The sequence below is a fragment of the Cebidichthys violaceus genome, unplaced genomic scaffold, assembly GCF_023349555.1.
Source record: "Cebidichthys violaceus isolate CVI_PGR_0920_01 unplaced genomic scaffold, fCebVio1.0.p SCAF_667, whole genome shotgun sequence".
Classification (NCBI taxonomy): Eukaryota; Metazoa; Chordata; class Actinopteri; order Perciformes; family Stichaeidae; genus Cebidichthys; species Cebidichthys violaceus.
This window is the reverse complement of record NW_027176891.1, coordinates 1-19,436: the sequence shown is the minus strand read 5'-3', so window position 1 is coordinate 19,436 and position 19,436 is coordinate 1. Positions and strand designations below refer to the sequence as shown.

The following is a 19,436-nucleotide window of genomic DNA, read 5'->3' as shown; positions in this document are numbered from 1 at the left end:
AGTGTGACATTGTCTAATAATAGCTGGTATCTGGTCACCTATTCTAATTTGGAAGGTGTGGGGACTGGTGAGTAAAACAACACAATGAAAAGCTTACCCTGTCATTCACTGCTTGTGGTTGGAGGTTGCAGCTAGTGCATCTAGAGGAACTCCCCTCATCCAATCAGCACAGGGCATGCATGAGTCACTTCCTTGTGTTCACTTCCTTATTTGGCAGGAAGGGATGTCCTTATTGACTAGGTAGGAAAATAGTGGAAAGGAAAGTCAGACGGCTTCAGTAGACTGAGCGATTCCGACTGTTTTATCTCTGGTGAGTAAACATCTTTGTTGGAGCCATAATGTGGTTTTGTTGTTTTATTTTGTCTTTGAGGGAAACATGTGGTGGGTTTACACATAGCAGTTCTGACACTGAACACAGGGTGGCGCATTGAGTTAAAAGTGCATATAGGTAAGTGCCTGGTGAGGAGAATCAGGTGTGTGGACGGGAAGCTAACAGTTTTTGACCGTATCAATGTGACGTGTCAGCAAGCATGTCAGCGTGGGTTCTCCAGGTGTTATATTATACTGTCATGCAGTATCCTGTGGTGTTCTGCTATGATGTCAATGTACAAGCTGAATAAACGGATCATACGGATCGAAAGAAAGACAGCGCACTGGACAGTGAAATGTTTGTGGCATGAACACGCGTCCGAACAAGTTCTACCGTTCGCCCCCCAGTGGCTTTAAAGATAAAATGGATATTTGTTAAAGTCATTACAATCTTTCATATCGTTGCTTTCTAATCTATGACCTGAAGGATGTTTTAAACTCTGTGTGATAGCTGAGTCAGCTAGGACTGACGGATTAAATGAAAGTAAAAGATGGTTGATTCTTGTGCATGTGTGGGACTGTAAATCAGGAAATGAGAGAAACAGGCTCTAAAACAAACAAAGTACATCCCCAGTTATTAAAGTGCAAGGTGCCAAATAGCCACTGGAAGTTATCTGAATTGATAAAGATGAAACAACAAAGGTCACCACACGTAACCATTTGTTTATTTCCTGTCTTTGTGTTACTATGAAGACACACCCACTGTGGTCCCTGAGTTATTTTTCCTGCAGGACAACATTGTGAAGGATGATTAATGTCAAAACTATGAGAAAGATGCATCACAGATAGATTTGGGTCTGTTGTCTCATAAACTAGTTGTATATTTCTATAATGCTGAAATTAAGTGTTTTTTTTATTAACAATATGTCAAAAAATGATTTCCCAAAACACAATACTTGCTTAATTTTTAACTGAATGCCAAAAATGTAACCGGTATGTATATTTTCTGGTTCTCATTTTATGCTATTAAACTAAATAACTTTCATGCTGTTGTTTGGGCATAATAAGCAACTCTAATTCATAACAGATGAATCAATAATAAAACTATTGTTTACTTTAAGCCCAAGTTTCCTCCTCATGATGAAGCTCTGTGTATCCCTGCAGACAACATGAGCCCACATGTGACCAGTTGCCAGTAACATTAGACCGTAAGAGGACACCTTCTACAATATGGCTTTTGTGCAGCAGCTGGTGACATGTGGGCTGTAGCATTAGCAACCTGAGAGTTAGCCATGAGCGTAATTTTTAGGGTATTGCAAAGACCCTCTGTGACCAATGATTTAGGTAAAGCTTTTAGATTGTGGTCAGAAGATGATGTCACCATGTACAGATTCAGTCTAAAAGACATACTAGATATATGTATGATCTACTTTAAACATATTGTTTTGTGTTTTCATCTCTCCAGCCTATAAACTTACTTTGTGTCGAAGGCAGAAGAAAAGCACCATAATGGCTGATGCACCAAACAAAACTGCAGTCAAGGTGCTGTTCTGTGTGGAAAAGGTGTCTTCTTTCGCCTCCTCCATCAACCCCATCTTTGGCATAGTCTCCTCCCTGGTTAGGGTGGCTCGCAAGGGCCTCGATGCAGAAGAGGGCCACGCTCTAGATAAGGAGTTCCAGCCGCTCCACTCCAAACTGGAGACCATCTCTGTAAAGAACCACCAATGCCTGAGGCAGATCCGCATCGACGAGGTGAACGAGACCTATGGCAATCACGAGGAGTACATTAAGCACCAGTACACTGCCTTCAACAACATGGTGGCACAGGTGAAGAAAGATCCAGACAACGCCCAGTGCTACATGGAGGCCTTTGAGAAGATTTACGAGAGGGACAAGAGCAACCTGAGCCTGGATGTCTACTACCGTGGTGTGATGGGTACCAAGCTGCTGTTTGGAAGACCCCTGCTGAAGGTGTACCTGGACAACTGCGATGGCGACCGGGAGATCATGGAGCGCCGCTGTTCACACATCACCCACCTGTTCCACATGGGCCTCATCGCCCTCATGGCCTACACAGCTGTTACGGAGGATGACGAGGCCAAGGTGCAGAAGGAGTGGGACAAGAAGGTGGCGGACATCCAGGAGAAGATGCAGGAGGTGCTCCGCCAGTGCAAAGACAAGTCGTCCTGAACACGGGCCATCAGAGAGAACAATGTCTACTCTTAGCTGTGGACCAATGAAAAAAAGACAAAATATATTATAATATATATATCGTAATAAAACCAAAGCCATGCTTTCATTATTATTGTGATTGCAACATATTAGTTATTGTATCGACATTGTGTATCGTTTTTTTTTGTTTCAAAGAGACCACTGTATGTTTCAGTTGATTTGTGTTACTTGCCAATATATGCTGAAGTTTTGTACAATCTCTTCAATTAAAATGCACTTATTAGTCGATAAAGTTGTATATTTGTGAAGTCCATTTCATCCACACTAAAACCAACAATCTATATTTAAAAAAACATCAGTAGCAGTAAAAGTTATGAGGCTGTGTATAGGCTATAGCTCTGAATTCAACATGGATGAATACTTTGTATCCATACAACACAAACAAACCGCCCTCTTCCATAAATAACACCTCTTAATACTTCTGTTGAATATACCGAATGTTAAACCGAGCTACATGAAACAAGATGATACAGATAATAAATTCATCAAAACTATTTGATTCCATTCCTTACCTTCAATGTTGAATATTACACGTGGTAGAAAGATGTGGTATGTGTCTAACAATATTTAAGAAAATTCAATAGGGGGTAGGACAATGCAGATTAGTTTAGCATAGCATAGTGTTTCTGAAACAGGGGAACAGCGTGGCTGGCTCTGTCCAATGGTAGCAAAATCTACCTGCCAACACATCTAAGCCTCACTAATTAAAACCTCGTATCTCATTTGTTAAATCTTTACAAACCAAAATTAAAAGAAAAATGTAGGGTTATGTTTCGGACTATTCCTTGACAGGGAGTACTGGAGTCTCTCCTTAGAGTCAAGAATGTTGTCCAACATAACCCCTGTAAAAAAAAAGAAAGAAAGCGAATTGTTGTTTTAACCCTTTCTTTAACTTGTTAAGTAGTATTTTTTTAAATATGCTAACAGGCAGATATTGTAACTGCAAAGCTAGCATGTTTCCCCTTTATTCAGTCTTTGTCCTGAAGTAAGCTAACCAGCTGCTAGCTGCATCTTAATATTTAACTCAGTGGTGTCAATAAAGAGGAAAAAGAGAAAACTCTCACAAATATCAGCAGCGTTAATTGAATGTCTTTTGCAATTATATACTTTATCTTTATAAAAATAAATAATTAAATAGCTATTGATTTTTAGGGCATTTAGCAAGTAGATTCAGTTAATAGATACTGAAAACCTGCAATGACAACATTTAACAACAAAGCTGCCGCACTGAGTCCCCCTCGCCGCCAGAGTCCTCTGTTGTCCGACTGTAATCGCTGTCATGAAACGTAACACGACTCCTCTGTTTGTGTCTGCAGCCCTGCCCCATTTTACAGGCCCGCGACTACTGCAACACAAATATCCACTCCGGGAGTTTATCCGGAGCTGTCTGCAGGACTGTTACATTTAACAAGCTAAAACTACTCGAGAGCCCGGAAGAGCTGTGTTTGGTCTGATTGAGGGGAAAAAAAAGTCGCGTCGCTTTCGGTAAATTTCATTTGCTCAACGAGCGGAAAAGCGGTGGTGATGATGAACGTAGCATCCCGGCTACAGCTGCTGATTCAGTCCAAAAAGTTGATCGTGTTTATTGTGGACTAGAACATGTGTCGATACTGGTTTGACACAGCAGACCGATGTAGTCTGAAACATAGCATATGATATAACGTTACTTGATAATAACTGTTTATAGTCAACAGAGTTTGGTTTCCGGGGCGTAACCTTCCTCTGAACTCAACAAGTTGGGTTGTGAGCTGAATGTCATATACTTGTGAAATGCATTACTACAACACTTTCATAATGCATGATAAACGTTTCTATAAACCTCTATATTATGATGTCTTAACCACAGTCATGAGGCAACACAGGTGCCAGGTGTACAATGTTAAGTATCACAGTTGTTTGTGTTTTTAATCAATCCAACGATTATTGTCTCAATTAACAGATATTTAGTTGTTAAAATGTCAAGACAGAGAAAAGCAGCAAATCCCTACATTTGAGAAGTTGAAATGAGAGAATGTTTGCTTGAAATATGTCTTAAACATCAAATTGATTATCAAGATAGTTGCTGATGAATTCTATTAAAGAAGGATGAATAAATGAATCGAATTACAATCAGCCTAAATATTGAATAAAGCATCAAACGACATTCCCAAAGCGTCATCACATTTCTGGTATTTAGTTATTAAGTAAAGTTATTGTGGGTTTATACTTTGATGTAAACGACGTCTTATAAGCATGACGTGAGTGACTTATCTCAACACTTGTGAAAACATGTATCCCCCTGTGATCCTCTGCTTCAGGGATGCCTCTCCACAGCATTTGGCCCACGTGCAGAAGGTTTTGTCGGGACTGAGAAAGAGTCAGCAGTATGGGCAACGAGGACACCCTCGAGGATGTGTTCGTTGCCGTCATCCGCCCAAAGAGTCAAGTCAGCCTGAGCTCAAAGGAGTACAGAGCCAAAGCCTATGAGGTAAGTCTGACAGCAGATCGCCTGTGGCCTCAACATCTAAGGCAAACGTTATTCATATTTAATCTAGAATAAAACAAAGGGAAGAGAATTACAGAAGCTTAATGTAGTTTTTGTTAGTTTAAAACTGCTTTGTGTAGTTACTGTATAGCTGTCAACAAGCAGACTTTCTTGAACTACCAACATATTAAATAATGACATATCAACCAACAATATATCAACAATATATTTTTTCTAAACCCATTTATAACTCAGTTTCCATGTTACCTCTGGGTCTTATACAGATCCTGCTGGTTGAAGTGCCTTTGGAGGGGAAGGAGAAGAAAAGAAAGAAAGTCCTCCTGGCCACAAAGATCCAAGCAGCAGGAGACAAATCCAAATCCATATTGGATTATGTTGACGAAACAGTGAGACCAATATCCAACAACCAAGGCTTCATCGGTGAGTGTGGGACGTATGTGACATTCGCACTCATGCATATTTATAAGACGTCATTTAAACCAGTGGCATGTGACTCTTTAAAGTGAAGGAAAAGCCTACTCGTGACCCCGTGTTGTCACAGGCTGCACGTGTTTGAGTTGTCTTGTAACATTGGGAGTCACGGCTGTAAACACCATTTGGGGTTTCAGGAAAGCGTGTGGTGCATATGAAGAAATTCCCCCTCGGAAATGAAGGAAAGGAGGCCTCGCTTTTTGTTGTGTCAGTGAGACAGTCGATACGATACAAATAAACTAAGAAATAAAAAATAAATTAAAAAAATAGTAAAATAATTGATCAAAAATCAACAAATAAAACAAAAATAACAGAAATAAAACAGAAATAAAACAGAAAAGCGACGACGTCACATAAAAGCCAGTTTGTAAAAATGTGTTTTAAGAAGTGATTTAAAAGAGATTACGGATTGTGCGAGCCTTATCTCCTCAGGCAGCTCGTTCCAAAGCCGTGGGGCTCTGATGGCAAAAGCACAGTCACCTTTAGTTTAGTTAATGTTAATGCCTTGTGACTGTGGAGGAATGAAAGGTGTTTGTCTTGATCCTGTTGTTCACCAAACCACTCACAACTGGCTTTTTCATCTTTGGAACATCAACGGGACAGTTTCACATCCAGCAGGGGCATCCTCAGTCTGTTGCTTTTCGAACAAAGAACAATAAAGTGAGAGAGGTGTGAAACAAGATCACAGTGATCAACTTGCACTTCAGTTAGACTTTGAAGAAGACACAGCTGTTGTCCAGATATATGTCTTGCTAATTGGATGGTGCAGGCTGAGCAGTGTGCTCCAGTTTCTCTTCTCTCCCAGGTTAAAATTCCGCTAGTACTAAAAGAAGTTTGTGAATTTGAAAGGTTTCTGCATTTGTATTATTTTGATGTACCTCAAATGTCCTCTACTGTCTGAGTGACACCTTTATGACAAATGTGCTTGATATTCATGTTTTTGGACGAGCATCCCACAGAGTATTTCATCCCTCAGAGGACAGACTGAGGCAGTGTGAGGTCCTGAGCTCTTGGGGTTGGGGAAAGTGCATCTGGTGTGTGTGTGTGTGTGGGGGGGGGGGTGAAAAGTCTGCCGATGTTTTCCTGTGTTGTCTCACATTTTTACGGGGAAGTCAAATATTACAAAACAGATGTGTCCATGACCTGTTGAATAATATTTAGTTAGCTGTCAATGATTATAGAGAAAACTGAATAGAAATTCCTGCAGTTGTTATTAAATAATCAGGCCAGGTGAATTCACGTTAAAACTGGGAACTAATCACGCCTTCTTTGACTTTTACGAGAGCAATGCAAACATCCATTTCTATCAAATATACAGTAAAGCTAATGTAAAAAGGGAAATGTGTTTCTCAGTGTGCTTAAAGCTAATGATACACTATCCACTATCCTGTTGTCAGTAACTGTATAGATATTGGCGTTTATTAATTTGACATTAATTCATTTGATTATTGTTTGCTGTTAAAGCATCTAGCCAAGTTGATATAATATGATATTTTGAGTTAAGGGTCCTTGGTGTGCAGGAAGATGATGAGGAGGCGGAGTCTCGTATTGCTGTGTGCCACAATTTAATTCTTTATACTACCACCAGATGACACCAAGGAGAGACATCTTTAAAACCCGGCTTTAGTGCTCCTACAGAACAAGTAGAAAAGGCTTTAAACATTTTGTAAAGCACTCCAATACATGCAGATTATGTTTTATACAAAGTATAAATTAAGAGTTTATTGTTATTTTTATTAGCAGGACATAAATACTAAAGAACACAAAAACAATCTAATTCAAAGTAAATAATTTGATTGAATAGAATTTCAATAAACTCTTATGTAAAAGGAAGAAACCTGAATTGAAAATGGATTAGTATTTTGTATCCGAAACTATGGACGGACACACACACACACACACACACACACACACACACACACACACACACACACACACACATATTTACATTTATTAAGGACAGGCAGCACATTGTGGTTAAAACTTTAGGTACATCAATATTTGTTTAATATCTGTTGAGAATAAAACAACAAAGTTACCAACTCTAATTCTCTCACAGCCTAACATGCGCCTGCCAATTACTAAAAAAGAAAAACACTTTCCCTTCATTAAAAGTATGTCAGTCAATATAAACACAAACAAACGGTGGCAACAATCCGATTCCGGTCCGAGCTGAGAACGACCTCAGCTCACCCCTCCAGGCCATTTCAATGGCAGGCTTAAACCTTCCTAATCCCAAAACTGAACCAAACCGTCCACTGCCGCTGCGTCAAACCTGCTGATGTGTGGATGTGCTGCTCTCGTCCGCTCCAGTTCATACCTGAAACCAGAAGGTACCCGTCCTCCGTCCTTGGTGTCACCAGATGACACCAAGGAGAGACATCTTTAAAACCCGGCTTTAGTGCTCCTACAGAACAAGTAGAAAAGGCTTTAAACATTTTGTAAAGCACTCCAATACATGCAGATTATGTTTTATACAAAGTATAAATTAAGAGTTTATTGTTACTTTTATTAGCAGGACATAAATACTAAAGAACACAAAAACAATCTAATTCAAACTAAATAATTTGATTAAATAGAATTTCAATAAACTCTTATGTAAAAGGAAGAAACCTGAATTGAAAATGGATTAGTATTTTGTATCCGAAACTATGGACGGACACACACACACACACACACACACACACACACACACACACACACCCTCCTCCAGAAAAAACAGCTCTTGAAACTTCTGATGAATTTCATTGTAACCCTCTCAGCCTCATTCTCTGCATACCTTTTGCGAGCTGTACTGAAGGGATATTTAATGTGCGCTTACAGTTTATTGTGCCCTTTAGTTGCACCTTATATCCTTGTTGTTTATTTGTGGTGATTACAAGTATTGCTATTATAGTTACAAAGTCTACCTGTATAGATATTGGCGTTTATTAATTTGACATTAATTAATTTGATTATTGTTTGCTGTTAAAGCATCTAGCCAAGTTGATATAATATGATATTTTGAGTTAAGGGTCCTTGGTGTGCAGGAAGATGATGAGGAGGCGGAGTCACGTATTGCTGTGTGCCACAATTTAATTCTTTATACTACCACCAGATGACACCAAGGAGAGACATCTTTAAAACCCGGCTTTAGTGCTCCTACAGAACAAGTAGAAAAGGCTTTAACCATTTTGTAAAGCACTCCAATACATGCAGATTATGTTTTATACAAAGTATAAATTAAGAGTTTATTGTTATTTTTATTAGCAGGACATAAATACTAAAGAACACAAAAACAATCTAATTCAAACTAAATAATTTGATTGAATAGAATTTCAATAAACTCTTATGTAAAAGGAAGAAACCTGAAATGAAAATGGATTAGTATTTTGTATCCGAAACTATGGATGGACACACACACACACACACACACACACACACACACACACACACACACACACACACACACACCCTCCTCCAGAAAAAACAGCCCTTGAAACTTCTGATGAATTTCATTGTAACCCTCTCAGCCTCATTCTCTGCATACCTTTTATCCGAAACTATGGACGGACGGAGACACACACACACACACACACACACACACACCCTCCTCCAGAAAAAACAGCTCTTGAAACTTCTGATGAATTTCATTGTAACCCTCTCAGCCTCATTCTCTGCATACCTTTTATCCGAAACTATGGACGGACGGACACACACACACACACACACACACACACACACACACACACACACACACACACACACACCTCCTCCAGAAAAAACAGCTCTTGAAACTTCTGATGAATTTCATTGTAACCCTCTCAGCCTCATTCTCTGCATACCTTTTATCCGAAACTATGGACGGACGGACGGACACACACACACACACACACACACACACACACACACACACACACACACACACACACACACACCCTCCTCCAGAAAAAACAGCTCTTGAAACTTCTGATGAATTTCATTGTAACCCTCTCAGCCTCATTCTCTGCATACCTTTTGCGAGCTGTACTGAAGGGATATTTAATGTGCGTTTACAGTTTATTGTGACCTTTAGTTGCACCTTATATCCTTGTTGTTTATTTGTGGTGATTACAATTATTGCTATTATAGTTACAAAGTCTACCTGTATAGATATTGGCGTTTATTAATTTGACATTAATTCATTTGATTATTGTTTGCTGTTAAAGCATCTAGCCAGGTTGATATAATATGATATTTTGAGTTAAGGGTCCTTGGTGTGCAGGAAGATGATGAGGAGGCGGAGTCACGTATTGCTGTGTGCCACAATTTAATTCTTTATACTACCACCAGATGACACCAAGGAGAGACATCTTTAAAACCCGGCTTTAGTGCTCCTACAGAACAAGTAGAAAAGGCTTTAACCATTTTGTAAAGCACTCCAATACATGCAGATTATGTTTTATACAAAGTATAAATTAAGAGTTTATTGTTATTTTTATTAGCAGGACATAAATACTAAAGAACACAAAAACAATCTAATTCAAACTAAATAATTTGATTGAATAGAATTTCAATAAACTCTTATGTAAAAGGAAGAAACCTGAAATGAAAATGGATTAGTATTTTGTATCCGAAACTATGGATGGACACACACACACACACACACACACACACACACACACACACACACACACCCTCCTCCAGAAAAAACAGCTCTTGAAACTTCTGATGAATTTCATTGTAACCCTCTCAGCCTCATTCTCTGCATACCTTTTATCCGAAACTATGGACGGACGGAGACACACACACACACACACACACACACACACACACACACACACACACACCCTCCTCCAGAAAAAACAGCTCTTGAAACTTCTGATGAATTTCATTGTAACCCTCTCAGCCTCATTCTCTGCATACCTTTTATCCGAAACTATGGACGGACACACACACACACACACACACACACACACACACACACACACACACCCTCCTCCAGAAAAAACAGCTCTTGAAACTTCTGATGAATTTCATTGTAACCCTCTCAGCCTCATTCTCTGCATACCTTTTGCGAGCTGTACTGAAGGGATATTTAATGTGCGCTTACAGTTTATTGTGTCCTTTAGTTGCACCTTATATCCTTGTTGTTTATTTGTGGTGATTACAATTATTGCTATTATAGTTACAAAGACTACGTGAAGGGGTGAATGAGAGGCGAACAGTTAAGGTAGAAAAGCATTACATAAGTGCACTCCACTCCATTTATATGTTCGGACTGCTTCAATTACACGCCAACAAGTGCTGGTGCATTTTAAAAACAAACACTGTGGAAACTGCTCCTTTTCTGTGACACTGTCTGGAAAGAAATGTTGATGTTTAACAATTTAAAATGTTATCTTTAATGGGGTGAGCACTGCAAATGAAATTCAATGTATCTCCATTTAGCTTGTATTTCTAATCCTTGGCAAATATAACGCAATCCAGCTGCTTGTCTTGATAACAACTGACATTAATGAGAAAATATATCTTCTGTAATTTGGGTGAACTGACACTTTACACCCTTGTGCCCTGTGAACGTAACTGCTAAAAGACTTTATAAAATGTATGTGTGGACATGAAATAATGCAATATTATTAACTTTGCTATGTTTATAAATTCAATTTTGAAATGTAATTTAAATAAAGTATTCACAGCATTATTAGTGGAACTAAAAAAGTGATTGCTTCCTGGTTATAAAGTGTGACATTGTCTAATAATAGCTGGTATCTGGTCACCTATTCTAATTTGGAAGGTGTGGGGACTGGTGAGTAAAACAACACAATGAAAAGCTTACCCTGTCATTCACTGCTTGTGGTTGGAGGTTGCAGCTAGTGCATCTAGAGGAACTCCCCTCATCCAATCAGCACAGGGCATGCATGAGTCACTTCCTTGTGTTCACTTCCTTATTTGGCAGGAAGGGATGTCCTTATTGACTAGGTAGGAAAATAGTGGAAAGGAAAGTCAGACGGCTTCAGTAGACTGAGCGATTCCGACTGTTTTATCTCTGGTGAGTAAACATCTTTGTTGGAGCCATAATGTGGTTTTGTTGTTTTATTTTGTCTTTGAGGGAAACATGTGGTGGGTTTACACATAGCAGTTCTGACACTGAACACAGGGTGGCGCATTGAGTTAAAAGTGCATATAGGTAAGTGCCTGGTGAGGAGAATCAGGTGTGTGGACGGGAAGCTAACAGTTTTTGACCGTATCAATGTGACGTGTCAGCAAGCATGTCAGCGTGGGTTCTCCAGGTGTTATATTATACTGTCATGCAGTATCCTGTGGTGTTCTGCTATGATGTCAATGTACAAGCTGAATAAACGGATCATACGGATCGAAAGAAAGACAGCGCACTGGACAGTGAAATGTTTGTGGCATGAACACGCGTCCGAACAAGTTCTACCGTTCGCCCCCCAGTGGCTTTAAAGATAAAATGGATATTTGTTAAAGTCATTACAATCTTTCATATCGTTGCTTTCTAATCTATGACCTGAAGGATGTTTTAAACTCTGTGTGATAGCTGAGTCAGCTAGGACTGACGGATTAAATGAAAGTAAAAGATGGTTGATTCTTGTGCATGTGTGGGACTGTAAATCAGGAAATGAGAGAAACAGGCTCTAAAACAAACAAAGTACATCCCCAGTTATTAAAGTGCAAGGTGCCAAATAGCCACTGGAAGTTATCTGAATTGATAAAGATGAAACAACAAAGGTCACCACACGTAACCATTTGTTTATTTCCTGTCTTTGTGTTACTATGAAGACACACCCACTGTGGTCCCTGAGTTATTTTTCCTGCAGGACAACATTGTGAAGGATGATTAATGTCAAAACTATGAGAAAGATGCATCACAGATAGATTTGGGTCTGTTGTCTCATAAACTAGTTGTATATTTCTATAATGCTGAAATTAAGTGTTTTTTTTATTAACAATATGTCAAAAAATGATTTCCCAAAACACAATACTTGCTTAATTTTTAACTGAATGCCAAAAATGTAACCGGTATGTATATTTTCTGGTTCTCATTTTATGCTATTAAACTAAATAACTTTCATGCTGTTGTTTGGGCATAATAAGCAACTCTAATTCATAACAGATGAATCAATAATAAAACTATTGTTTACTTTAAGCCCAAGTTTCCTCCTCATGATGAAGCTCTGTGTATCCCTGCAGACAACATGAGCCCACATGTGACCAGTTGCCAGTAACATTAGACCGTAAGAGGACACCTTCTACAATATGGCTTTTGTGCAGCAGCTGGTGACATGTGGGCTGTAGCATTAGCAACCTGAGAGTTAGCCATGAGCGTAATTTTTAGGGTATTGCAAAGACCCTCTGTGACCAATGATTTAGGTAAAGCTTTTAGATTGTGGTCAGAAGATGATGTCACCATGTACAGATTCAGTCTAAAAGACATACTAGATATATGTATGATCTACTTTAAACATATTGTTTTGTGTTTTCATCTCTCCAGCCTATAAACTTACTTTGTGTCGAAGGCAGAAGAAAAGCACCATAATGGCTGATGCACCAAACAAAACTGCAGTCAAGGTGCTGTTCTGTGTGGAAAAGGTGTCTTCTTTCGCCTCCTCCATCAACCCCATCTTTGGCATAGTCTCCTCCCTGGTTAGGGTGGCTCGCAAGGGCCTCGATGCAGAAGAGGGCCACGCTCTAGATAAGGAGTTCCAGCCGCTCCACTCCAAACTGGAGACCATCTCTGTAAAGAACCACCAATGCCTGAGGCAGATCCGCATCGACGAGGTGAACGAGACCTATGGCAATCACGAGGAGTACATTAAGCACCAGTACACTGCCTTCAACAACATGGTGGCACAGGTGAAGAAAGATCCAGACAACGCCCAGTGCTACATGGAGGCCTTTGAGAAGATTTACGAGAGGGACAAGAGCAACCTGAGCCTGGATGTCTACTACCGTGGTGTGATGGGTACCAAGCTGCTGTTTGGAAGACCCCTGCTGAAGGTGTACCTGGACAACTGCGATGGCGACCGGGAGATCATGGAGCGCCGCTGTTCACACATCACCCACCTGTTCCACATGGGCCTCATCGCCCTCATGGCCTACACAGCTGTTACGGAGGATGACGAGGCCAAGGTGCAGAAGGAGTGGGACAAGAAGGTGGCGGACATCCAGGAGAAGATGCAGGAGGTGCTCCGCCAGTGCAAAGACAAGTCGTCCTGAACACGGGCCATCAGAGAGAACAATGTCTACTCTTAGCTGTGGACCAATGAAAAAAAGACAAAATATATTATAATATATATATCGTAATAAAACCAAAGCCATGCTTTCATTATTATTGTGATTGCAACATATTAGTTATTGTATCGACATTGTGTATCGTTTTTTTTTGTTTCAAAGAGACCACTGTATGTTTCAGTTGATTTGTGTTACTTGCCAATATATGCTGAAGTTTTGTACAATCTCTTCAATTAAAATGCACTTATTAGTCGATAAAGTTGTATATTTGTGAAGTCCATTTCATCCACACTAAAACCAACAATCTATATTTAAAAAAACATCAGTAGCAGTAAAAGTTATGAGGCTGTGTATAGGCTATAGCTCTGAATTCAACATGGATGAATACTTTGTATCCATACAACACAAACAAACCGCCCTCTTCCATAAATAACACCTCTTAATACTTCTGTTGAATATACCGAATGTTAAACCGAGCTACATGAAACAAGATGATACAGATAATAAATTCATCAAAACTATTTGATTCCATTCCTTACCTTCAATGTTGAATATTACACGTGGTAGAAAGATGTGGTATGTGTCTAACAATATTTAAGAAAATTCAATAGGGGGTAGGACAATGCAGATTAGTTTAGCATAGCATAGTGTTTCTGAAACAGGGGAACAGCGTGGCTGGCTCTGTCCAATGGTAGCAAAATCTACCTGCCAACACATCTAAGCCTCACTAATTAAAACCTCGTATCTCATTTGTTAAATCTTTACAAACCAAAATTAAAAGAAAAATGTAGGGTTATGTTTCGGACTATTCCTTGACAGGGAGTACTGGAGTCTCTCCTTAGAGTCAAGAATGTTGTCCAACATAACCCCTGTAAAAAAAAAGAAAGAAAGCGAATTGTTGTTTTAACCCTTTCTTTAACTTGTTAAGTAGTATTTTTTTAAATATGCTAACAGGCAGATATTGTAACTGCAAAGCTAGCATGTTTCCCCTTTATTCAGTCTTTGTCCTGAAGTAAGCTAACCAGCTGCTAGCTGCATCTTAATATTTAACTCAGTGGTGTCAATAAAGAGGAAAAAGAGAAAACTCTCACAAATATCAGCAGCGTTAATTGAATGTCTTTTGCAATTATATACTTTATCTTTATAAAAATAAATAATTAAATAGCTATTGATTTTTAGGGCATTTAGCAAGTAGATTCAGTTAATAGATACTGAAAACCTGCAATGACAACATTTAACAACAAAGCTGCCGCACTGAGTCCCCCTCGCCGCCAGAGTCCTCTGTTGTCCGACTGTAATCGCTGTCATGAAACGTAACACGACTCCTCTGTTTGTGTCTGCAGCCCTGCCCCATTTTACAGGCCCGCGACTACTGCAACACAAATATCCACTCCGGGAGTTTATCCGGAGCTGTCTGCAGGACTGTTACATTTAACAAGCTAAAACTACTCGAGAGCCCGGAAGAGCTGTGTTTGGTCTGATTGAGGGGAAAAAAAAGTCGCGTCGCTTTCGGTAAATTTCATTTGCTCAACGAGCGGAAAAGCGGTGGTGATGATGAACGTAGCATCCCGGCTACAGCTGCTGATTCAGTCCAAAAAGTTGATCGTGTTTATTGTGGACTAGAACATGTGTCGATACTGGTTTGACACAGCAGACCGATGTAGTCTGAAACATAGCATATGATATAACGTTACTTGATAATAACTGTTTATAGTCAACAGAGTTTGGTTTCCGGGGCGTAACCTTCCTCTGAACTCAACAAGTTGGGTTGTGAGCTGAATGTCATATACTTGTGAAATGCATTACTACAACACTTTCATAATGCATGATAAACGTTTCTATAAACCTCTATATTATGATGTCTTAACCACAGTCATGAGGCAACACAGGTGCCAGGTGTACAATGTTAAGTATCACAGTTGTTTGTGTTTTTAATCAATCCAACGATTATTGTCTCAATTAACAGATATTTAGTTGTTAAAATGTCAAGACAGAGAAAAGCAGCAAATCCCTACATTTGAGAAGTTGAAATGAGAGAATGTTTGCTTGAAATATGTCTTAAACATCAAATTGATTATCAAGATAGTTGCTGATGAATTCTATTAAAGAAGGATGAATAAATGAATCGAATTACAATCAGCCTAAATATTGAATAAAGCATCAAACGACATTCCCAAAGCGTCATCACATTTCTGGTATTTAGTTATTAAGTAAAGTTATTGTGGGTTTATACTTTGATGTAAACGACGTCTTATAAGCATGACGTGAGTGACTTATCTCAACACTTGTGAAAACATGTATCCCCCTGTGATCCTCTGCTTCAGGGATGCCTCTCCACAGCATTTGGCCCACGTGCAGAAGGTTTTGTCGGGACTGAGAAAGAGTCAGCAGTATGGGCAACGAGGACACCCTCGAGGATGTGTTCGTTGCCGTCATCCGCCCAAAGAGTCAAGTCAGCCTGAGCTCAAAGGAGTACAGAGCCAAAGCCTATGAGGTAAGTCTGACAGCAGATCGCCTGTGGCCTCAACATCTAAGGCAAACGTTATTCATATTTAATCTAGAATAAAACAAAGGGAAGAGAATTACAGAAGCTTAATGTAGTTTTTGTTAGTTTAAAACTGCTTTGTGTAGTTACTGTATAGCTGTCAACAAGCAGACTTTCTTGAACTACCAACATATTAAATAATGACATATCAACCAACAATATATCAACAATATATTTTTTCTAAACCCATTTATAACTCAGTTTCCATGTTACCTCTGGGTCTTATACAGATCCTGCTGGTTGAAGTGCCTTTGGAGGGGAAGGAGAAGAAAAGAAAGAAAGTCCTCCTGGCCACAAAGATCCAAGCAGCAGGAGACAAATCCAAATCCATATTGGATTATGTTGACGAAACAGTGAGACCAATATCCAACAACCAAGGCTTCATCGGTGAGTGTGGGACGTATGTGACATTCGCACTCATGCATATTTATAAGACGTCATTTAAACCAGTGGCATGTGACTCTTTAAAGTGAAGGAAAAGCCTACTCGTGACCCCGTGTTGTCACAGGCTGCACGTGTTTGAGTTGTCTTGTAACATTGGGAGTCACGGCTGTAAACACCATTTGGGGTTTCAGGAAAGCGTGTGGTGCATATGAAGAAATTCCCCCTCGGAAATGAAGGAAAGGAGGCCTCGCTTTTTGTTGTGTCAGTGAGACAGTCGATACGATACAAATAAACTAAGAAATAAAAAATAAATTAAAAAAATAGTAAAATAATTGATCAAAAATCAACAAATAAAACAAAAATAACAGAAATAAAACAGAAATAAAACAGAAAAGCGACGACGTCACATAAAAGCCAGTTTGTAAAAATGTGTTTTAAGAAGTGATTTAAAAGAGATTACGGATTGTGCGAGCCTTATCTCCTCAGGCAGCTCGTTCCAAAGCCGTGGGGCTCTGATGGCAAAAGCACAGTCACCTTTAGTTTAGTTAATGTTAATGCCTTGTGACTGTGGAGGAATGAAAGGTGTTTGTCTTGATCCTGTTGTTCACCAAACCACTCACAACTGGCTTTTTCATCTTTGGAACATCAACGGGACAGTTTCACATCCAGCAGGGGCATCCTCAGTCTGTTGCTTTTCGAACAAAGAACAATAAAGTGAGAGAGGTGTGAAACAAGATCACAGTGATCAACTTGCACTTCAGTTAGACTTTGAAGAAGACACAGCTGTTGTCCAGATATATGTCTTGCTAATTGGATGGTGCAGGCTGAGCAGTGTGCTCCAGTTTCTCTTCTCTCCCAGGTTAAAATTCCGCTAGTACTAAAAGAAGTTTGTGAATTTGAAAGGTTTCTGCATTTGTATTATTTTGATGTACCTCAAATGTCCTCTACTGTCTGAGTGACACCTTTATGACAAATGTGCTTGATATTCATGTTTTTGGACGAGCATCCCACAGAGTATTTCATCCCTCAGAGGACAGACTGAGGCAGTGTGAGGTCCTGAGCTCTTGGGGTTGGGGAAAGTGCATCTGGTGTGTGTGTGTGTGTGGGGGGGGGGGTGAAAAGTCTGCCGATGTTTTCCTGTGTTGTCTCACATTTTTACGGGGAAGTCAAATATTACAAAACAGATGTGTCCATGACCTGTTGAATAATATTTAGTTAGCTGTCAATGATTATAGAGAAAACTGAATAGAAATTCCTGCAGTTGTTATTAAATAATCAGGCCAGGTGAATTCACGTTAAAACTGGGAACTAATCACGCCTTCTTTGACTTTTACGAGAGCAATGCAAACATCCATTTCTATCAAATATACAGTAAAGCTAATGTAAAAAGGGAAATGTGTTTCTCAGTGTGCTTAAAGCTAATGATACACTATCCACTATCCTGTTGTCAGTAACTGTATAGATATTGGCGTTTATTAATTTGACATTAATTCATTTGATTATTGTTTGCTGTTAAAGCATCTAGCCAAGTTGATATAATATGATATTTTGAGTTAAGGGTCCTTGGTGTGCAGGAAGATGATGAGGAGGCGGAGTCTCGTATTGCTGTGTGCCACAATTTAATTCTTTATACTACCACCAGATGACACCAAGGAGAGACATCTTTAAAACCCGGCTTTAGTGCTCCTACAGAACAAGTAGAAAAGGCTTTAAACATTTTGTAAAGCACTCCAATACATGCAGATTATGTTTTATACAAAGTATAAATTAAGAGTTTATTGTTATTTTTATTAGCAGGACATAAATACTAAAGAACACAAAAACAATCTAATTCAAAGTAAATAATTTGATTGAATAGAATTTCAATAAACTCTTATGTAAAAGGAAGAAACCTGAATTGAAAATGGATTAGTATTTTGTATCCGAAACTATGGACGGACACACACACACACACACACACACACACACACACACACACACACACACACACACACATATTTACATTTATTAAGGACAGGCAGCACATTGTGGTTAAAACTTTAGGTACATCAATATTTGTTTAATATCTGTTGAGAATAAAACAACAAAGTTACCAACTCTAATTCTCTCACAGCCTAACATGCGCCTGCCAATTACTAAAAAAGAAAAACACTTTCCCTTCATTAAAAGTATGTCAGTCAATATAAACACAAACAAACGGTGGCAACAATCCGATTCCGGTCCGAGCTGAGAACGACCTCAGCTCACCCCTCCAGGCCATTTCAATGGCAGGCTTAAACCTTCCTAATCCCAAAACTGAACCAAACCGTCCACTGCCGCTGCGTCAAACCTGCTGATGTGTGGATGTGCTGCTCTCGTCCGCTCCAGTTCATACCTGAAACCAGAAGGTACCCGTCCTCCGTCCTTGGTGTCACCAGATGACACCAAGGAGAGACATCTTTAAAACCCGGCTTTAGTGCTCCTACAGAACAAGTAGAAAAGGCTTTAAACATTTTGTAAAGCACTCCAATACATGCAGATTATGTTTTATACAAAGTATAAATTAAGAGTTTATTGTTACTTTTATTAGCAGGACATAAATACTAAAGAACACAAAAACAATCTAATTCAAACTAAATAATTTGATTAAATAGAATTTCAATAAACTCTTATGTAAAAGGAAGAAACCTGAATTGAAAATGGATTAGTATTTTGTATCCGAAACTATGGACGGACACACACACACACACACACACACACACACACACACACACACACACACACACACACACACACACACACACCACACACACAGCT

General features: G+C 39.3%; 3 protein-coding genes across 3 annotated transcripts; all 3 read left to right on the top strand.

Moving 5' to 3' along the window:
* The first annotated feature begins 206 nt into the window (after window positions 1–206).
* LOC137890593 (protein rapunzel-like) lies at window positions 207–3,035 on the top strand. Its single transcript, XM_068734734.1, has 2 exons — window positions 207–310; window positions 1,775–3,035. The coding sequence occupies exon 2, from the start codon at window positions 1,819–1,821 to the stop codon at window positions 2,497–2,499; it is 681 nt and encodes a 226-aa protein (XP_068590835.1). The 5' UTR covers window positions 207–310; window positions 1,775–1,818; the 3' UTR covers window positions 2,500–3,035.
* Window positions 3,036–3,856: 821 nt separating this feature from the next.
* On the top strand, window positions 3,857–14,232 carry LOC137890592 (protein rapunzel-like). The gene is made up of 4 exons (XM_068734733.1): window positions 3,857–4,026; window positions 4,839–5,008; window positions 5,290–5,446; window positions 12,972–14,232. The coding sequence occupies exons 2-4, from the start codon at window positions 4,907–4,909 to the stop codon at window positions 13,694–13,696; spliced, it is 984 nt and encodes a 327-aa protein (XP_068590834.1). The 5' UTR covers window positions 3,857–4,026; window positions 4,839–4,906; the 3' UTR covers window positions 13,697–14,232.
* A 784-nt stretch (window positions 14,233–15,016) lies between these two features.
* LOC137890594 (krev interaction trapped protein 1-like) lies at window positions 15,017–19,243 on the top strand. Its single transcript, XM_068734735.1, has 4 exons — window positions 15,017–15,223; window positions 16,036–16,205; window positions 16,487–16,643; window positions 16,832–19,243. Exons 2-4 carry the CDS (start codon window positions 16,104–16,106, stop codon window positions 16,930–16,932), a joined length of 360 nt encoding a protein of 119 aa, XP_068590836.1. The 5' UTR covers window positions 15,017–15,223; window positions 16,036–16,103; the 3' UTR covers window positions 16,933–19,243.
* The last annotated feature ends 193 nt before the right edge of the window (window positions 19,244–19,436 follow it).